Genomic DNA, 21,462 nt, shown 5'->3' with positions numbered 1-21,462 from the left:
TAAATGTAGAGAAACACTTTAACTCATATGTATTTTATATTTATTCTACATAGTTCAATATATAAAAGCCTTATTTTGACATATTGTTAATTAATTGTTTTACAAAAAAAAAAAAAAAAAAAAATTACAAAATAGAAAAGCCTGCATGCAGCTCTTAGAATTACAGTAGTCAGCTTTTAACGGGATGAAATAATTTATAGTAAGTGGAGGATGCAGCCATGGCCCCCAAGCAAACTGAGAAACCTCAGCCTTCCCAGCTTTAATTATTTAAAAATTAATTTTTTTTTTTCTTTTTGAAAAATAAAAATAAAAATCCATCTTATTTATATACCAACAACTACTGCACTTTTCAAATTCGTAGCCATCATTACATTGAGAATGAGTGGGAAGTTCCCTTCGATATTGCACGTCGACACCCCTGTCATGTAACTTGATGATGATCATTAACGTCGTAATCCCACTTAATTTCTATCATTAATCTTATCAATAATAGGACAAAAACTACTCCATACAATAAATAATAAACAATCAAATATTGTTAAAAGTAATTATATTAATGAAGTGTTTGATATATATATCTGAGTTGTTGCACGAAGAGTAGTATAAGTACTGCATGGCCCAGTACTACTCCGCGCAGATTCTTGATACAACTTGGCTATCTGCCTGCTTGTTCAAGTATTTTCTGAAATATTGTTTATGTCATGCACATAAGATCGATGGAGGGGGCTTCGTTGCTACCCGTTTTCTCTCTGTTTTTTAATTTAGTTTCCGGACAACACATATATATATATATAAAGAGACCCGCCAACATGCAGCTAAATAACGTGAATCTATGAAAGATGTTTAGCTGCCTAAGGTATCTATCTAGCAGTAGATCTAGATTGCACAAGTGCTTCCCCCCAAGAAAAAACGCTCCCCTACCGATGCCTTTTTACATCCCACAGCTTCGGCATATTGTTTACTACTCCCGCTCATCTTCAGCGGAGGAGCTCTTGATTTGTTATCATGCACTCTTTTAAGGAGTTCGATATATTCCTGACTTGGGATGAATATTGCTGTCAGCATGCTTAACACATGTAAGTCATAAAACGGGTGAGTAACACAAAAGAACATGTCTTACTTGGGAAGGAAACAACAGCTGAAAACGGCTACTAATATTACCCCGTAGGCTGAGGAGTAGGTAGCAAATTAAAATTGGAATTTGCACAATTCACAGAATTAAATGATTTTTATATATCGATAATACGTATATATTGCGGAGATCAGTCTTCACCTTCCTGCAAGCATAATAGAAAGAGTGTTCCATTTGTTTTCGTTTTTCTTTTTTACGAGTGACAGCACCTTTATTCGATACCGCGCGCATACATACATACATCATAAATATATATAGTTAAGAATATAATACAAATAATAAAAATATAATTCTTCCCATCAGTTTAAATTTTGTAGACAAGTGGTGATTTCATATGATATCAAAATAAAGATCTTGAATTCGATCCCTAACTTGACACTCTATCTATTTAATTAAATATTATACGTGTTGAGCCTATTCATTAAGAAAAAATATTAAGAATATAATATAAATAATAAAAAACTACCTCCATCCATTAACAAAATCCGCCCAAATATATATATAATATATAATTCCGAGCGAGCTAGCTAGCTAGTCAGCATCTCGATCTTGGTCTTTTGATTCCGCTAGCTTGAATATCGAGATCTGTTCCAAATACAGATCATATATTTGCAAAATCAACATGGCTTGTTCCGCATCATGTTTCATATATATATGGACTAGTGCTACGTACGTACGTACGTAGATATTCGATAACATCTTTAATTGGATAGATCATACATAATGTTGAAATGGACGAATAAATGTCAAATCTGATAAAACAATGCATGCATGAGTAGTAGTGGTTTTTTTAATTTGGAAAGTGACAGTGGCATTATTCTCATGTATATATCTTAGGAAATCTGGAATAATTGGAAAAAGAAAGAGTTCATCTTCAAATGATCCAGTGATGGATAGAAAAAAATTAATTAATGGTCTGCATGTAGGCCGGCAAAGTGGATCACGCAATCGAACTTTATGATTTTGTATTTATTTGCTCCATCGAGAGACGTACAATGTCATTCATTCATAGGATAATTCATCATGCATGTTACATCAAACTTTACAACTATTTGTATTTATATATTTGCGTGGAAGACAATGTCCTAATGATCATGTCACTCGTGAGATTGTTCAATATCTTGTTCCAACCAAAGTAGTTGTATGTGGGCTCCATATATATATATATATATATATATATATATATATATATATATATATATATAGTACGTCAATTTCATTTCACGATCGAATAATGTCATATATATATATATATATATATATATATATATATATATATAGCTAGCTAGCTTACACCACTTAGGGTTGTTTCCATGCAATAATTTACAGATGAGGTACTATATATAGTTTCGTCATCCGTGCTGATGGACATATATACATATACATATATATATAGATATAATATAGTTAGAATTTCGTAATTCAATCTCGTTGAATATTGCTTGCTCTGCAATATGATGCTATATTTGTATAAATAAATAGATAAAGGATTTTGGATTTCTTAGAATTTTTATTCAAACGCTAAGATCATCTATAACGAATGACAGGTAGCTATATAAAGAAGACATAGTGGAAGTTTATACAGTTATAGACAAGTAGGGCTACCTAGCCTACCTTAATTTGTAATATATGATAGCTCCTCCTGTTTGGGCTTTTGTGCTAATTGGAACTATGCAAGTACGTACAATGCATGATACCATTTAGGGATGAAAATCGACCCCTTCGACGTTGTTTTGGGGCAAAACCAACATCAATAGACACTTAAGTTGCAGAGGAGAAAACCGATCAATGGGGAGGAGAAATGCCGACGCCGGCCGATGCTTAATTTCTGTGGCAGTTCAAGGTCAGTTCTCAGACCGAGCTTCGTCTGAGAGAGTATAGACTAGAGAGAGAGAGAGAGAGTTGCAGATGTGTGAGAGAGAGAGGATGAGAACTGAGACGCGATGAAGAAGACGAATTGATATCAAAACGATGCCGTTTGATTTAAACCAAATGTCATTGTTCTACTTTTTTTTTTTAATACGTTATGAATAAAACGACGCCGTTTGGTTTAATACCAAATGACATCGTTTGAGTTGTGTTTAAAACACAACTATAGGATTAAAATGACGTCATTCTACTTAAACTTAAGTGGAACGACGTCGTTTTGAATTCAAAATATATATAAAAAAAATTAATTTCTTTAGTCGGCAGGTTCAGTGGTTTGAACCAAGTTCGAACTGACACTGAACCGGCCGATATCGATTTTCTCAATTTTGTACCACACGCCGACCGGTTCTCCACCGGTTTTAGCCGGTTCCGAGATCGGCCGGCCAGTCTAGTCGGTCCTGACAGGTTCTTCGATTTGTTGTACAACCTTAATACCATTAAAGCCCTAACTTACTTTAAAAGGGGAAAATATGTATATATTGTTTGCGGATGGGAATCTTTTCCCATCAATTGGGTCGATCTTTGATTTTTCTGAAGCACATTTTTATGCATTCTCTGGACTTTGGTAAAATCTAATTAACCACAAACGACACCGTATGTGCCCCAACTATAGGCGTACGTTCAGGTCTCTAGATATGCCATGCATGACAATATTGCACGTTGTCATCCATTTTGACCTAATGATCACTAAGCAGTTGAGCCATCATCTGGCTCTACATTTAGTGGCCCAAAATTAGTAGTCTTCTAATATATATATATATATATATATATATATATATATATGGTTTGCAGAGCATGAGTTTTTTTTTAGGAAATTAATACTCTAGCTAGCCACAAAGATATTACACAAAAACAATCTATCAAACTGATGTGGTTTGATGTGGTTCGTCAGATAAAATTACTTTTATTATAAAGTAGATAGATCTAACGGATCAGATAAAACCACATCAATTTGTGATATTGCTTTTGTGTAATTCATTTGTGGATGTAGAATTACTTTTTTTTATTATTACATATATATACATATATATATATTATAATCATTGAGCCCCAATAAGGGAATGACGATCCTACCAACTCTCGAACTCCACAAGGTGACATTTTCAAAATTAATTCCCTTTTTAAGTAACCAACATCAGACATTCCATATCTCATTCTCAGACATTGATCAGGATTTTCAATGTAGATCCCAGATCACTTAAAATTGGTCTCTAATCACGTGGAAACTGAACCTTAAAATATATGGTACGCTTAAAGAGAGATTAGCTTGTTACCAAAGCCTGCAACAGAAATGCTAACTCCTACGAAAGAAATTCAAACCCTAGTCTCGGGTAACAGAAAAATGGATTGCAAATTGGCAGACAGTACACCCAATGCATATATAGTGGGTGGGGCCTTGGGATGTGAGTAAGAAATTCCCTCTGCGGCCTGTATCATAATCTTTCACCCTTTTGTAAGTTCTTGAGAGCCAATCCAATAAGAATCAACCCACATGCAGAGCATTGTCCAGAAACAATAATAATATTATCTATGCGCGCGCTAGTCCTGAAGGAAGGATCTTGTCCATGTCTTAGCTTTTGTCAGGAATAATATTGAACCCCTCCATTGGATTTCCCAAGAGGCCGAGGGAGGGGCCCTCGTGAGAGGAATGCATGTTACTTGTTTGAATATAGGTAGCTAAGAATCATCCATGGCTCTCCTTACAAGTAATCTCCTCCTCATCTTTAACTGATCTATATTTTGCTTGCCAAATATATACAAGCAATGTCCTTTTGCTTCATCAATGGCGCCTTTAGAGAGAGAGAGAAAGAGTACTATATGTGCATATATGCATTCATATAACCGCGCGCGTATAGATTAATTAAAAGTAGTTCCACTTGCTGTACAAAGTTACAGGGCGCAATAATAATAATAATAATAATTAGGAATGATTAAAAGGGACAATATTTTCGTGTGTTTGCAGTTTGAAAGACTGATTTGAAGTGATGAACGGAACCAGCTGCAACGGTCTAGGGGTACAGTACTACTACGTTGCTGATTGCTGACAATCATGTTGTCGTCCAATTCATTTTTTTCTCCATCCTTGAAGTATGCGGGTCACAATAGGTCACCATATGTATTACGTGCATATATAGTTTTCCTGGTATATATTGTCCGGTTCTATATAAATATAAATATAAATATAAATATATTTCAGCTCTAAGATTAATGTTAATTTGTTGCAGGGAAATATGCTTTTCGATTGGCTTTTAAGTCATTTTAAGAGGAAAAAACAATAGTGATCTGGTCTCGCTTGACACCAACCCATAAAAGAAATTAAGACAAATAATTGATCCAATCAAATGAAAACACATGTAATTGTTGTTATCTGTGATATAATTAATAAATAAAATCGGAGTTAATTTATCAACAAATACAAGTCCCAGTATATTTTCTTGGAACCTTTAAATTAAACTGATCATATTGTCATAATTAAATTTTCATCATGTGTTTAAATCATGATGGCAAAACTACTCTTGATCTCCTTAGAAGAACCCATATTTATCTATATGATCACCATCATAATCTTCCTTAGAAGAAAACTATAAATAGAAGAAACTAATTTGCATGACTCCGACCAGTACTCATGACTTGTTTCGAATTAACTGGATGTGTAGTACCAGAGATCAGGATACCGGCCAGCTAGCTTGTAGTTGATCTTTCTAATATCAACGTTATTTATGCTTGCTTGCTTGCTTGTTTCTTTTTGTTTTGATATGATTCTATTCTGTTATTTACACTTCATGAGAGAAAAATCAAACAGCTAGCTCTCTTTTCTACTAACGAACAGTTTGATAAAACCTGCATGACGACGGGAAAAAAACTGATATTTTGGAAAGGATCAGACAGTTCATGAAGTACTTCATGGAAAATGACTTCTAGCTATGCTATAGCTAGCTAGGATGTTCATGACAACCAGTACCCAAATTATTAGAATGAATTATTGAACGTATTTTAGTAGAAAAAAGGAACAAGCTACCCATATTCTAACTTAAAAATCAATAAAATAAAAGGAATGAGGGGCATGCAGAAGGTGAGCCGGAGACCTAGAAAATCTGTACTGCGGCAGAAGCGGAGACAATGGGAGGGGTCCATAAAGAATGAGGGAATTCGATGCTATCACATCCCCATCTCATGCGCGCATTGTTGTCAATTCACTGTTGAAGGCTGGAAACTACATTAATGCTGATCAAGAAGCTGCTAATATTAATAGGTACCAACGCCCCGGGCCCTGTCCTACCTTTTTAGACCGTGTTAATTTGGTAAGTGAATATTACTTCTTTATTATTCATTATTATTTATAATTTATTTCTTAATTTTTCATTATTATTTACTATTTTTACATTATTATTTACAAATTATCTAATATCAGTACTCAGCAATAATATTCAAACGTAGCCTTAGTCATTCCTCCCCTATCCCTTTATACAGCTAGGCTTGTTGAAATATATGCCCCACCTTTTTTTTGGAGTGTAATGTCCATGCATATTGTATAGATTTATTATTGTTCCATCTTTGTTTATGATGATCTGTAATGCCCTTTAATTAATTATGCGGATAATTAATATTACTCCAGCAATATCTAAGATTTTAGAGGATAAAATTTTGTTTGAAAAGTTTTTAGTAAGATAATTTCAGAACCCTAGAGAGCATTTTTGTCACTGATATTGTTTACAATTTAAATGTATTTTTAATCCTGAATTTCTTTTATCATAATTATAATCTGTTGATACCTTTCACCATACTAGCTACTAAGTGATATCTCACTCGGGGATTATTCGTGAGATGGCATATTTTACTTTTAAAATGAAAACAAAAAGGCCGTATTATTTTAATTTTTCTTATGTAAAAAGAATTTAGAAATATCGGACCAAATACAGTACTGAATCGCAGAACTTTTTGAAGATTTTTCCCATTTCAATGCAAACATCTTTTAAATATGAAAAAATTAATTTCATATAATAATTTACCTAATTTTTCGTAAAAAATTATAAAACTTAAAATAACCTTAAAAAAAATACATATTCACAATTTTTTTTTAAAACATACTTTTTTAATAGAGAAATGGTATTTGCAATTATAGAGTGCTTAAATGTCACGTAATCTCTTTAAAAAAAATAAGTAAATATGAGAATCAGGTGAAAAAAAAAATTAATTTTTTAATAGTGAATCTCACTATTTTTTTAAAGTAATTGCGTGACGCTTGTGTACTTTACGACTGTATATATCATTTCTCTTTTTAATATGGCTACACACAAAATTGAACATAAAACACAGTTGATCAACAAAATTTATAAAAATGACATTGTATTCTACCTACAATATTTATCGTAAAACACAATACAAAATATATCTCAAGTTTTTTTTTAACAAATCTAAAAATTAGTAAGAAACATCTTCACTTCCCAAAATTTATGGATTGTTACCAATATATATATCTATGGAAAACATAAGATAAAATTTTTATCTCATCTCATCTCATCATTAAACATTTTTCAAATCCTCATACAAAATATAATAAACAATTCAACTTTTTCAAATTTCAATTTAACTTTTTCAAATCTCAAAATAATAATAATATTAAAACATAATATTTTAAACTTTCAAACAAAACACAAAATTCTCATCTCATCCACCAAACCTGCCCAGGTACTGATAGTATTTTTTTAATTATATGGAAAAAAAACACTAATGATTAGATGCATCGTTACCATATATATAGGGGTATAAAAAAAACCAGTGAACCAGTAAATCGGATTGAACCAGTGAGTTTGGTCTGGTACCGAGTTTGGTTCGGTTCGATTTCGGTTTTATTTTTCTTAAAACGGGTCAAAATCGGTCCGGTTCTGGTTTTTCTTTTTCTAAAACAGGATCGGACAGAAGGAGACCGGTTCATATATATATATTATAATTTTTTATATTGTATATAATTTTTATATATAATATATAATTATATATAAAATAGTTTTGTATTATATAATAAAGTACTAATTAATATAATATTAAATTTTAAAATCTTATATCACTATAGTCTATTGTATTAATAGCTAAACTAAAACTATATCACTATATATTATAATATACTATAATATATCACTCTATTATATATTATAATATACCACTATAGTTTATAATACAATTATAATATATATTATAATATACTATAATATATTATCACTATAGCATTATATACTATAATATACTATTATATATTATATAATATAGTATATTAAACCGAAAAACCGGACCGAATCGGATCGAAACAGATAAAATTGGAAGTATCAGTTTTTGGAGGTAATCGGAACGGAATCAATTCTTGAAAATGCAAAATCGGTGCATATCAGTTCGGTCTCAAATTTTGTCTAAAACCGGACCAAACCGAACACATTACACCCCTACATATATATATATATATATATATATATATAGCACTTTCAACATTTATATCATATATATATGCAAGCATGTCAATAATTTACCAAGTATACCCTAACATATTAAAATGAGTTTATGGGTTTTTATCATAAGAACAGTAGAAAAAAAGACAGATTTATTACTGAAAAGGAAATCAAAAGTATAAAAAAAAGCAACTCTTTAACTGCATGAATAAAAAAAAAACAAATCTTAGAGCTGACATAAACTTGTTTAAAATGGAACGGCGAAAGGAATTATGGGGGAGAGGACCAGAGGTTGCAGTAAGGGTTGGATAAATTTCGGAGAGACTAGGCGCGAATCGAATCTCTCTTTGTAGGATCCTAAAAAAGAGAAAGCAGAAGATTGTGACTGATCGCAGAGAGAGAGAGAAGAGAGCCCGAGGATCGAGGGGAGCACTGACCTAGCTCCCTACAGACACACCTTTGACGGCGACTAGATTATTGTCTGACGACTGTATCTCCTGCCCTATTTGCCCGCCATGTGTATCAGACGTATCATAGCTCGCGTCGTTTTCTGCTGCCCGTCCCATACTACCAACCCGATAAAGTCGGACGGGCAGCTGAGGCTCGTAATAATCGTAGGGCTTTTAGAGTTGTTGTTATCGGTCTTCCCGGTCCCACCAGGGTCCTTGCGCTCCGGACGGCACGCGCGGTCAGGTTCCCGTATGGTAGTCAGTCTGTACCATCTTAAGACCGATCCAACATCCCCCCAATAATTCCGAGAAACAAAAGCAAAGAACGGAAGAAATAAAGAAAAAAGCCCCCAATCAACGTGTTGTCAAATTTAGACTCCATTTTTGCAAGCTCACAAAACACGGTTTTTTTACCCTTTTTTTTTTTTTTTTTTTTTAATTTCCTGTGGTGCGTTCTTGCTTTTCCTTTTGCATTCATATTTCATTTTCTTTTGGGTCTTAAAATGTCAGTTTATGTCGGTCTCTCCAAATATAATGCTGCTCACGTGCTTTCAGTGTAGACACAATCCTGAGTCTTCTGCAAATTGCAACAATGTTTGCCTAGCTTTTTTTTTCTGAACATGACTCTACCTAATAGAAACATCCACAAACTCTTGCTGATCAGCTTTGATGGGCTTGCTTCGAAAGAAAAGAGCATAAGCTAGTTTCCAACTTTAATGACACGCTTCGTGATTCATGGACTGTCTAAGCCCCTCAATCTGATGAATTATCTCAGCACCAGTTATGTCTCCTAATTAGATTTCCTTGTTCACACTGATCAAATCGATCACGATTTGGTTCGCTCTAGCATTAACCCAACAGCTACCAGCTACCAGCTTTCTTCGTGTCGTCCAAGTTGAGTTTAATTCCTTTGGCTCATGACATTATCTGTTGCATCCTGCCATGGCATGAATATATAGTCTACTGCCCTCTCATGTTAATTAAAAACATTATATGGGGGATGTTTTCAGGAAACCAGATTGTTGGCCGGGATCGAATTTATCTAGTGGCGCCTTAGAGGATATTAAATTTTATGACTTGAAAGAATGTGGACGGTATACTTTGAAAGCAGCCATTATTCAATTAGTATTAAAACACTAATTGAGGCCCACAGGGCTTATATATATATATATATATATATATATATATATATATATATATATATATATAGCAATAATTATACGTTGGTAGCGGAAGATTATGATGATCTTGTGACTTAAGTGATAAGATTTTCCCCTAATTCATCGATCATAATCAATAATCTGATGAGATCTATCAAGATAATATTCATTGACGAAAGGTACCACTAATCTGAGACATGTAGACCCCTCCAATCCTTATCTCCCAATCGCATCGATCTACGCGGTACGTACCTCCATCTATTCTGTACGCGTGTCACTTCTTATAATGATCTTTGTGAGTTGATAATCTGCCTTCTAATTTTCTTTCTTATTTCGTACTACAAGAAGGTTGAATTTATTTCAAACTGATCCAAATACACAGAAGGCATGATAATTATTTGGTCAAAATTAATATATATGCTTAATTATACAGTGCATGGTCTTCAACTAGAAAATTGATTATCGCTAGGGTTACATCGATCTGATTTAAGATTTGTCTTATGTTTCTTTTCTTTAGGTAGAACAGTTATAAATGCTAAATGCCAGACCGACCGAAGCAAGAACACAAGACCTTTTTCAGCGTTAAGTCAATGGTCAGAGTCTTCTGATCCGCGTATCGATCGAGCTTTTTAAATATGCAATATTAATTGTTATTGAAAACTTGCCCTCAAAGTTGTATGGCCGACTGATCATCACCGAACATGTAACCTGTCAACTCAATTAGATCGATCAGTGTTTTGATAATATTCTCTCAAATTCCTAGATGATTGATCCCCTTGGTGGAGAATACGCTCATAATTGCACCGAAATCGAATTAATTGGCCGTGATCTCAGTGATTAGATCATCATCTAATTCGATGATCATATTATTTGCTTCGTCAATATTGTCGTTGAAGCTTCAATTAGCAATAGTAATTAGGTATGTACCGTACGTACGTGCTTGGAGAAGCAGACTATACATGTCATACATGCCTTCATGGAATAAATTCACTAACTCTACGTATCCTAAACACGCTACAAAAATATTACTTATTTTTAATCAGTTATTTTTCATAAAAATAATTATTTTTTATCAAAATAAATCTATTTTATTACAAATAATCATTATCGTCGTAAATAATTCATCACAAATGCTTATTTTTCAAGTAGTAACGTCACGTCTAATTAGCTTGTTAAACTAATTTTATAAAAAATAATTCTACACACAACTATGAAGTACGTAAACGCCGCTTAATCGTTTTAAAAAAGCGTATAATCCATTATTAAAAAATTAATTTTTTCATGTAGGTCTAATGTTTTATTAGTTTTTTTCAAAATGATTACGCGGCGGTTGTACAATTCACTTCACGATTACAAATATATTTTTTCTTTTATAAATACTATAAAAAAATATTTATAATGAATGATTTACTTATAAGAGAATGACTATTAATTAGGATGAAAATAAATTTATTTTAATATAAAATAATGTAAAAAATAATTAATCACATATACACAAGAATTTTCTTTTAGTGAATTAAAATAGAGAAATTTTATTTGTAGTCTCTAAATATGTAAACCTTTCTTTAAATGAAAAAAAATACTATTTTAGTAAAAATATTATTATAATTTTAAAAAAATTTAAAAATAAAATTAATTGAACTTATTTAAGGACTTACGTACCATTGCTGATTAAAATAAGTAAGATCACGAGGCTGGATATCGATGATGACGTCATACGAGTATAACTAGTATGTGGCTAAGATGATCACACGTGTAAGTAGTACAGTTTGTAATGAATTAATCCATGTGTGGTAGTACGTACACGAAGGTATGTGTATGTTTGGTTATTTGGTCGCAAAAATCAAGCAATAAGTTTCGGGCAGTGGCTTTGGTTGGTGTGGGGACATTAGCTAATTTTACACGTACTTCCACGTGATTTCTCCTTTGTACTCGTAATGATGGTTCTTGAACAGCATCTTTCAGCAAGAGCTTCCCCACAAGAAAGATTATTCTTTTAGAAAACTTGATTACCATTATCATTATATATTCTCTGCTCTACTCCCCCACTTGCTGCAAACATCCCTCGACAATACCAAGGGATCGGATAATAATACAACTTATCATTAGGGACCTTAATTGCTATATATTAATTACTATTCATCTCATATCATACACTTAATAATTTTTTTTATAAAGTGTAAAGTTTGAGATAGTAAATAGTAACTGATAAGAAGAATTATTTTATTAAAAAAAAAAAGTTTGTAGAGATGACATAAAGGACACCATGATGAATTAGGAATAGAAGAATGGGTTTGTAACAGACTTTTTCATTGTTTATAGGCTAGGGACGCGGATCTTTGCACATATATAAAAATATAAAATTTTTTTATAATTAAGTTAAAAACATGACTTCTTATAATAAGATGAGAGTATCATGTATTAATATATTCGTACCAAAAAAATACGTAATATTAATTATTCAGATGAGAAAATAACAAAAGCTATAGGGTGCTTCTATATAGGATATGAAAGACTACCATCATATATAGGATATGAAAGAAAGAAGCACACCCTAGCTAATTGGTGGTTAATTATTGCCAAAATACGTTATTATAATTTATACTTGTGGCAATAATTTTGGCTTGGCAAGACCAACATGATCATATAGGATATGAAAGAAAAGATGCATGGCACCCCCTCTTAACCACCAATTCGTTAACGTTTGTAATTCCGACTGTTATAATCGGAATCATTAAGGTAATAATGGGGTCTTGTCGAGTTAGATTTTCGTAGGAATAGCTCATGTATGATTAGAAAGGGTAGTGTGGGAATGGACAAAAGACCACTTCCCTCCAAACCCACTGACAAGCAATTTCCAAAATCCAGAAAAAGCAACTTGTTGATTAAAATAGTCTAAAGTTTTGTGCTTTCTTTCACATTGCATATTATATGTTTATTCTATGTGTGTGTGTGTATATATATATATATATATATTAATGCTTTCCCATCTCAATCCCTACTATTCTTTTACACCCACAAATGACTGGCCAACAACAAAGCCATATAACTGATCAATTTACAAAGGCAAGTTATGTAGTTCCACATGATCCATTCCCTCGCCCCCCCCCCCCCCCCCCTTCTCTCTCTCTCTCGTACATATAGATGATCATATACAATATGCACTCTTATACACAACAAAACCTACTTTCTTAATTAGCTTTTCCACTCACTCAAAAAGACTAACCCTTCTAAATTCTGCTTTTCTAGCTTGTTTTTGGATTGTTGTAGATCTACAAGGAAGAGATTAAAGATGATCCAAGAACTGTTGGGAGGTGCAAGCCTTAATATAGCAGGAGAGAGGAAAATCTCAACTAATGGGGGAGTTTTACAAGCCATACCTTCTTCGTCTTCAATATCTCCTGCAGTACTACCCTCTTCTTCTTCCTCCTCAACAACGAGTACTACTACTGCTACGACCACTACAACAACCTCGAATTCTGATAACCAAAACTTGAGGTGTCCACGATGTGATTCATCCAACACAAAGTTTTGTTACTATAACAACTACAACCTCACTCAGCCTCGCCACTTCTGCAAGACATGTCGCCGGTATTGGACAAAAGGAGGTGCACTCAGGAATGTTCCAATTGGAGGTGGATGCCGAAAGAGCAAGAGTCCTACTATCTCAACATCTGTTGGAAAATCAAGCTCTGGCAGGATGAAGAGCATCTCTTCTGAGATTGGAAGTTCAGGCCTGGGATGTGGGTCTGATCCTGAGCTCTCAACGGGCCCAATTCTGTGGGGTTCGCCTCAGAATTCTCATCTCTTGGCCTTACTGAGATCTCAAAACCCTAACCCTAATCCCTTTTCTAATTCTGTTAATGTAAAGGAGGAGGGAAATATGATTGGATCACACATGATGACTGAAACAGCAGTCACAGCAGGTGGATTAAATGCTCGGACCCTGGGCTTGGATCCTCTTGGCCAGGTCCCTTCTCTTGGTCTATGTGGCTCTTTCTGGAGAAATAATCAACATCAAGCTCAACAGCAAAATGGCCTAGTAATTGGTGAAGTTCAAAACAGTGGGATTCAAGAACTGTATCAGAGGCTCAGATCATCAACTAATTACTATGCTGATCACTCATCAGTAGTCCTGGGCAACGTGGCTTCTTCATCTAATTCATCTTCCTCATCCATTTTGGAGTCAGCTTCGCTTGCTGGGGGTGAATTGGGGTACTGGAATCCTACCTTTTCTTGGTCCGATCTCCCAACAACAAATGGTGCATATCCTTGAAAATCTTTCCTAGCTTTTTTTCTCTTTTTTACTTTTTTTTCCCTTCATATGCTAGGACTAGCTAGCTGCCTCTGGTGCACCTGTGCTTGTTTGGATTGTGGAATATTAAAGAACGTGACTGTAGCATCAATCTTTATCTTTATCTGTTTTTTTTTTTTTTTCCTTTTTTGCCGTGTACGTGTGTGCTTTCAGGTGTGTTTAACTTATGAGACTGTACCAATGACCTAGAAGATTAATATGGGAAATGTTAGGTGTTTCGCAATACTTGATCTTGATGTTGCAAATACAATATATATATATATATTAATTTCACATGAAATATCATGATTTTTTCTTGAATTAGTGCCTAATGCAAAGGGCTTGCGCTTTAAAGTTTAATGATCTAGTACTATAAGTTTTGGTATTGTGGGTTAATCTTAGGCAGATGAATAAAGAATTGTAAGGAATTAATTAAAATACCTTAATTACGAGTCAGTATATGTGTGTGCATGTGTGTGGAAGAACAAACAATAATCGTAGAAAAGATGAGAGGTTTTCTTTTGATATATATATTAAGTGTGGGTACTGCTAGTGTGATGCATGGGTGCCATATGAAGATCATCCTTTCATTGTTTTGTTACGAGAAAGTGATGCTAAAGTAACCATATTCATATATATATATATATATATATATATATATATATCTGGGGAAGAGTTTCCTTTGACTATAATTTGATTTCACTGTCGGTAAGAATAAGAATTCCATTTGCAGCCTTGTTTGTCCCTGCCCAGCTTTCCTCCTCTAATATCGGCTTACTTTCCATTAATTCCTTCCAGCACTCAATACCCTCTCTCTCTCTCTCACACACACACACACACACGCAGAGACATTTTGGCAGCTTATTCACTACAGTAGTTTGAAGATGGGAGCTCATGTATAAATATATTAGCAGGCTGGAGTTTCGTTTAATCGGTAGTTTCCAATGATTGACTAGTACTACAATTAGGTTCTTGGAAGATACAATCAAAATATTCGTACTAAGTAGCTAGCTAGGAGAATGTACGTACGTTGTCATGGAGGCCGTCCATCACAATGGTTTGTGATCTCCTCTGGGTTATCAACATATACTACTATATTAATGGAGCTAATTCCAAGAAACCATGAGGGCTTGGAGTAGGTTCATGTCATAATGTCGCCCATGATAATTGAATGCTTGCATCAAATTTTGGGAAAGTAATTAATTCGCATAGAATTATTAGTAAGCGGGGAATTAAGGTTCTCCGCATGCATGCACATGCATGAGTTCAGATATATATATAAATATATATATATATATATATATATATATATACACGTCATGTGTGTGTGTCTGAGTGGAGGAGATCGATCACATATGATCAGCCCTTTTTTTTTAGCTTTAAACATTATTAAAAGTATTAAAAATTATTCTTAAATAATGATACGCATACAAATTATGAATAGGAAGTTATAATATCTAAGACACCGAGAATTGAAAACTTCTCCTAATTGACAGTCACACCCTCGTAACTGAGATTTAGAACAAAAAGAATAAAGTTAGAAAAAAGATCGATGTTTGATCAGAAGATAAAAAAGATCTTCCTATGAGTGCTTGTGCTTGGCGAGACCACAAAGTAATGCATTCGCAGGGATGCCAGTCTCAGTGAACAGACTCTGTTCGTTGCTCCAAACTCTAACGTACAATTGCTGTCCTAAATATCTCCTCGACCAAATTGCAGACCTCAAGTTCCACATACCTTTGTTGTCCAAAGACACCAAAACTGCACTCCAGGATGTCGGATATACCTATCATTTGCATCCCAATGTGTATGAGTCAGCATTGGATCAAATACACAGATCATCACATCTAAGGAATGATAAAGTTGAAATCTTCATGCAGTTCTTTGAGAGTCTTTCACTTACCTGAACAGTGTGTCTGGGAATGCCATCGATCAAATTGTATCGTTTTTTCATGTCAGGTGTCCATGAACCAGAACCATAACTGAAAATTAGCAGTACATGCAAAGAAAATCAATATCACATCAAGGAGCATGGAGATTTGTCTATTATTAACTTATGATATATATATATATATATATATATATATATATATATATATATATATAGGTTCTTCGAAATTTTCCAGGCAAGCACGTTAAATAGCGAAGTAAATGTTGTGTTTTTAATTGGCACTTAATGATCATAAACGATTGGAAATTAACTCTTACGAGAAACTAGAGACCTACCCGACAACGTAGAAGCTGTATCCATCCAAATGCCAAGATTGTATCTTAGGTTCAGTGTTTTGGAAAACGATTTCAATAAAGTCATGGAGGGTGGTTCCAATGACAGAGGTGCCAAGGCCAAGGGTTGGGAGGCCAGAAGTTGGCCCGTCCTTGATTGTGTTCAAGCTGAAGACCCCCGGAATATTAAACCAGTCAGCGAGCTTCAAAGAGGTGGCTGGATCGAGGTAGGAGATCCCGTTAACAGCATATCGTAGCTTGTCATTTATCTTGGCTTGGGTATTAGCTAAAACAATCGTCCTTGCAATTTTTATGGTCCCATAATGGAATGAACCTTGTGGGTTAGGCCTGGCTGCATTGGCTGTCAAGTTCGACCTTCTCGCACAAAAAATGAAACAGTATACATAAGCAACAGTGAATAGCACTAAAAGTTAGGGGAAAAAAATGAAGAAATTTATGACCTAAGTCATTCTATAAAATCGATTCTATAAAATTAGATTATTTATTCCTTATAAACATGTTTAAGACCTTGTCCACAGATAATGTATGATTATTTCTCAACACTCTCCCTCACGTGTAAGACAGTATTTTCTTGGTCCTAATCAAGGGATAAGTAGTGTGGGCCTTCATTCGTCTTGTGACAGACTCTAATACCATGAAAAAATTTATAAGCCTAACTCATCTCATAAAATCAATTCTGTAAGAGATAATTGCTTATTTCTTATAAACATGCCTAAGACTTTGTCAACAAGCAATTGTGGAATTATTCCTCAACCAAAAAATAAAAAATCAAACTCAAAACTTGGTTAGTAAAAAGTACCATGCATATAGTAGCATATAGTATTTGACATAGCTCAGATATATTTACCTGATGGTTCTGGCTTGCTTCATAGACCAGTGAATGTGATAAGTTGGACCGGTAGGTAAGGGCCCTGAGGCTTGGGTTGTGGAACCAGCATAGCGAAGATATGCGGTTGTTGTAAGAATAGGCTTTGTGAAACGGGTAGAAGCAACAATGAAATAGTCCTTGGATGGTCCATTTAGGGTAACCAAAACAGCCAAAGATTGACCCACATGAACATCAAGGGACTGATATGTGTCCTGCAGAGTATGAGCTCCCTCTACTTCAATAAGCTTTAATGCATGTCCTTGAATCCTGAAGTTGATTGAAGTTTCTATCCCTACATTTGACACCCTGAATTTGTACGTTTTCCCTGAAAAAACCCAACCCAACCCAACCAAACCTCACTTTATACACAATAATGAGGGAATCAAATGCTAAAACATATATTCACTTCGTAATTATGATAATAGCGTACCTGGTTCACCGGTGAAGACAGAGCCGTTAGAAATCCCATTTATGAGGAGACCATCAGGTAAAGGAAGAGAAGTATTGCCGAGGTCCAACGTTCGCCGCAATACCTGTAAATATGAGTTAATCATGTATTAGACCTCAGATACAAGCTACAACTTTATCTAATCATGATATTATATGTCACCTAAACAGGACATCTACAAGCATTTTGGATGAAGTCATTTAAGGTTTCAACCATTAATTACTTGGATTCGAGGAAGATAGAAGCAGAGTTATTATATTTTACAGAACCTTGTGGTCAGTCTTGTACCAATCGCCAACAAGCAGTGTAAATTCTCCATCAGGTTTAGGATATGGGATTGATATGACGGATCTCTGTGCAATATTGAAACCTCCAAAACCCCCAGCAGCTCTGTGCAATTTAGTTGAAGGGAAGTAGGTGAAAGTTCCAATCTGATCCTTGGCTTGAAATTTGTATGTCCAGTTTGTGTTTGGAGGGATGGGGCAATTGGTTCCAAGTACACCATCTTGCCATGATGTTCTCCTCTGTTTTATTCCATTCCTGGTTTCCCACCAAAACAAAAAGAAAGGAAAAAAAAAAAAAAAAACAATACTAATTTGTAAGTCAACACTCATAATTATTTGTAAAGATAATTTTCATTTCGATAATATAATTGAACAGTGAAAACTCAGAGAAAAGGGAAGAAACTACAAACCATGTGATGAGGAAAGGTTCATCCAGCTTATTAATGACATTAAGGACTATGTTTTCGTTAGTCACACATTCAATTGTAGGGCCCGGGAATTGTCCATTGATAAGAATTCCCTACAAAATTATGCAGCAAATGAGCATGCATGCAAAAACAGAAAAAGATAAGCAAATTAACATGCTAGCTACAAATGGCGCCCAACATCTATATATGCATGATCATGTAGAGGCGATCGAGAAACCAACCTGTTGAGGAACACCAAGAGGATAAATAGTTCCATTTGTAACTGTCCATGTATAATATCTATATGCATCTTCTGCTTTCACCGAGAAAACGCTTAAGCAAATTAAGGTCAATATCGACGTTCCAAGAAAAAATTGCCGATGATCAGAACCGGCTGCCTCGGCCTGCCTCATCGTATCAGATATAATATTCTTTCAAATTTCAAATATCTGTCCGATAGAAACAAACAACCAAAATCAGTTGCTGTACATGGATGTTCAATTCACTCAACTTAAATCTGTTTATAAAAAATTCTAAACGTTTTTGTAAACCACAATTAATCAAGTACCTACTTTACCTATGATCAGGTTATATTAATTTGCTTTTAAATTTCGTTCGGTTACATTATTATTTAAAATATATATGGAACCGATTCTCTTAATAAATTTATCTGAGTACTTTGTATATATATATATATATATATGAGGTAATTAAATACTGAAAACAGACAACTTACTTACATAATTGAGACAATAGTATTTAGTTGCATATGAACTAATTAACAGATCGAGCAGAAGCTTTACCTGATGATCTCAAATTTCCCGAACGAATTATGTTGAGGAAACAGATGGAAGTGGTGGAATTACTTGTAGTACTGCAGCTGCGTAGCATGAATTACCACTTATATATATATATATATACACACACAATAAGAGATGTGCGCATGATTAAGAATGAATTGAAAATCGTGACGGTGCCTGCAACGCGCGTACGTTGACCGATGGATCGAACAGTACTCGTGATCGTGGGAATCCCATGCATGGCTCATTTAATTTGCGGCGCAATTCATGCTAGCTTAAACTACGTACTAACAACACCCAATAAATGATATATATATATATATATATATATATACGCTCTCTTTCACAACTCATCACAGGCTTTCAAAATTAATTAATATTAAAACCCAGTTGCAATTTTGACCAGAATTTATTGTATGTCGGCTATATATATATATATATATATATATATATATCCATACATTAGGGAACGGCCCAGGTGCGTTAGCCCGCAGTGCACCTGATATAATGATTTAAATAAAAAATAATAAAAAATTTAATAACTTATTTGTCTGGAAAAGAAAATATAAGGTTAAAGAAAAATAAAATCAAAATTAAAAAAAATTTAAACTTCAGCAAAGTGAGCATTGGTCTGCATCCATATTAGATTATCTATTTATTCTCTATATAATAATAAAATATTATTAATTTTTTATTTAAAAAAATTGAAACAAAAAGAAAGGAAAATGAATACACTGTCATGACAAAAAGAACATGAAAAATAGACGTCAATTCATATGCACCACGGGGCTATTAAGGATCTTTTGGTAAGACATGATTATTCATTAAATTCTATAAGTGAACTACACATCAAATGATCAAGGGTCTTAAGGACCTTTTGGTAAAACATGACAATCCTTCGTTAAATTTTACAAGAGAGCTACACGTTAAATGATCAATGTTTTTAAGGGCCTTTTGGTAAAATAAGACTTAACCAAAAAACAAGAAAAGTTAATAAAAAAAATAAGAAAATTTATTATTCACAGTTAGATAGCCACTTATTATAATAGTGTAGATCATATCTTCAAATATATAACTTTATCATTCTTCTTCGTTTCTCGTTTACTAGCTAGGTTTCTTTAAGGTGAAAATATGAAACTGGCATATTAATTTTGGAATTTAATAAGAACTTGGACGTAGATAAGTCGGTGGGGATCGAAGGAAGAAAGAAAGAACAGAAGGCGCTGGAAGGATCTTAGAAATTAAGCTAGCGCCACCGGGAGCAGCGCAGCCTAGAACGGATCGTAGATATTAAAATAGAAGAAATTGCATGATCAGAAAACGTGTTAAGGAGACGTTGAAACTGACTGCCAATTGATTAGGGTAACATGCATGATGCATGGAGCATGCATGCAGTAGCTAGGTACTTGGAGAAATATGCTTGCATATATATATATATATATATATATATGGCCTGGATCTGAGGTAGATGTCTTCCAGTTTTTATGGATTTCTAGCTAGCCGAGGAGTTTGCATTACAACGTTGTCAAATAAGTCGTGTGTTGTCGGCCTGATCATGATGATCATATATATAAGTTATGTAACTTTGTTTTGACTTTTTAAATTTGTTTTGTGATCTGAACAAAAAAACAAAAAGCTGAACATATATGCAATATATATATATATATATATACACACACACTAATAATAATAATAATTGTCGGTCTTCTGGCAGCTTGTTTCTTCTCCTACGCGCTCCTTTTCCGCCTTCGCTAGGCGCCGGGCCTGGCTAATTCCACCAATATTAATATTGTAATATCGAATTGATAGAGTTGCTTCTTATATATATATATATATATATATATATATATATATATATGATCTGTGTGTGTATATATTTTGGTTTCACGAAATTAGCTGTAGCTAGATTAATATGGATTAAGTACGTCTATACGTGCTAGTATTTTGCAACGATCGAGATGATGATAAAAACACTCGGACGATGTTATCATCAAAGCTTTAATTTTGAT

The 21,462-nt window shown here is 34.0% G+C and overlaps 2 protein-coding genes across 2 annotated transcripts; one reads left to right on the top strand and one right to left on the bottom strand.

The window, feature by feature from the left end:
* The first annotated feature begins 13,077 nt into the window (after positions 1 to 13,077).
* Positions 13,078 to 14,646, top strand: LOC121239956 (dof zinc finger protein DOF5.3-like). Its single transcript, XM_041137375.1, has 2 exons — positions 13,078 to 13,174; positions 13,358 to 14,646. Exon 2 carries the CDS (start codon positions 13,401 to 13,403, stop codon positions 14,382 to 14,384), a length of 984 nt encoding a protein of 327 aa, XP_040993309.1. The 5' UTR covers positions 13,078 to 13,174; positions 13,358 to 13,400; the 3' UTR covers positions 14,385 to 14,646.
* Positions 14,647 to 15,770: 1,124 nt separating this feature from the next.
* LOC121250239 (L-ascorbate oxidase homolog) lies at positions 15,771 to 19,533 on the bottom strand. The gene is made up of 9 exons (XM_041149286.1): positions 19,457 to 19,533; positions 18,896 to 19,102; positions 18,657 to 18,766; positions 18,232 to 18,502; positions 17,945 to 18,047; positions 17,494 to 17,839; positions 16,629 to 17,000; positions 16,306 to 16,384; positions 15,771 to 16,188 (listed from the first exon to the last, which is right to left on the bottom strand). Exons 2-9 carry the CDS (start codon positions 19,064 to 19,066, stop codon positions 15,985 to 15,987), a joined length of 1,656 nt encoding a protein of 551 aa, XP_041005220.1. The 5' UTR covers positions 19,067 to 19,102; positions 19,457 to 19,533; the 3' UTR covers positions 15,771 to 15,984.
* Positions 19,534 to 21,462: the final 1,929 nt, after the last annotated feature.

This window comes from Juglans microcarpa x Juglans regia, chromosome 1D, assembly GCF_004785595.1.
Source record: "Juglans microcarpa x Juglans regia isolate MS1-56 chromosome 1D, Jm3101_v1.0, whole genome shotgun sequence".
Lineage (NCBI taxonomy): Eukaryota > Viridiplantae > Streptophyta > Magnoliopsida > Fagales > Juglandaceae > Juglans > Juglans microcarpa x Juglans regia.
Note: the sequence above shows the minus strand (reverse complement) of the source record. Positions and strands in the feature narration are given on the sequence as shown.

What these genes read in the sequence shown, in the direction of transcription:
- LOC121239956 (XM_041137375.1), top strand. Translation starts at nt 13,401, where the DNA reads ATGATCCAAGAACTGTTGGGAGGTGCAAGCCTTAATATAGCAGGAGAG.
- LOC121250239 (XM_041149286.1), bottom strand. Translation starts at nt 19,066, where the DNA reads ATGAGGCAGGCCGAGGCAGCCGGTTCTGATCATCGGCAATTTTTTCTT. An exon ending in GAACCTTTCCTCATCACATG is followed by an intron (nt 18,503 to 18,656) that starts GTTTGTAGTTTC and finishes GTGGGAAACCAG; the next exon opens with GAATGGAATAAAACAGAGGA. An exon ending in TACAGCTTCTACGTTGTCGG is followed by an intron (nt 16,385 to 16,628) that starts GTAGGTCTCTAG and finishes GCTAATTTTCAG; the next exon opens with TTATGGTTCTGGTTCATGGA.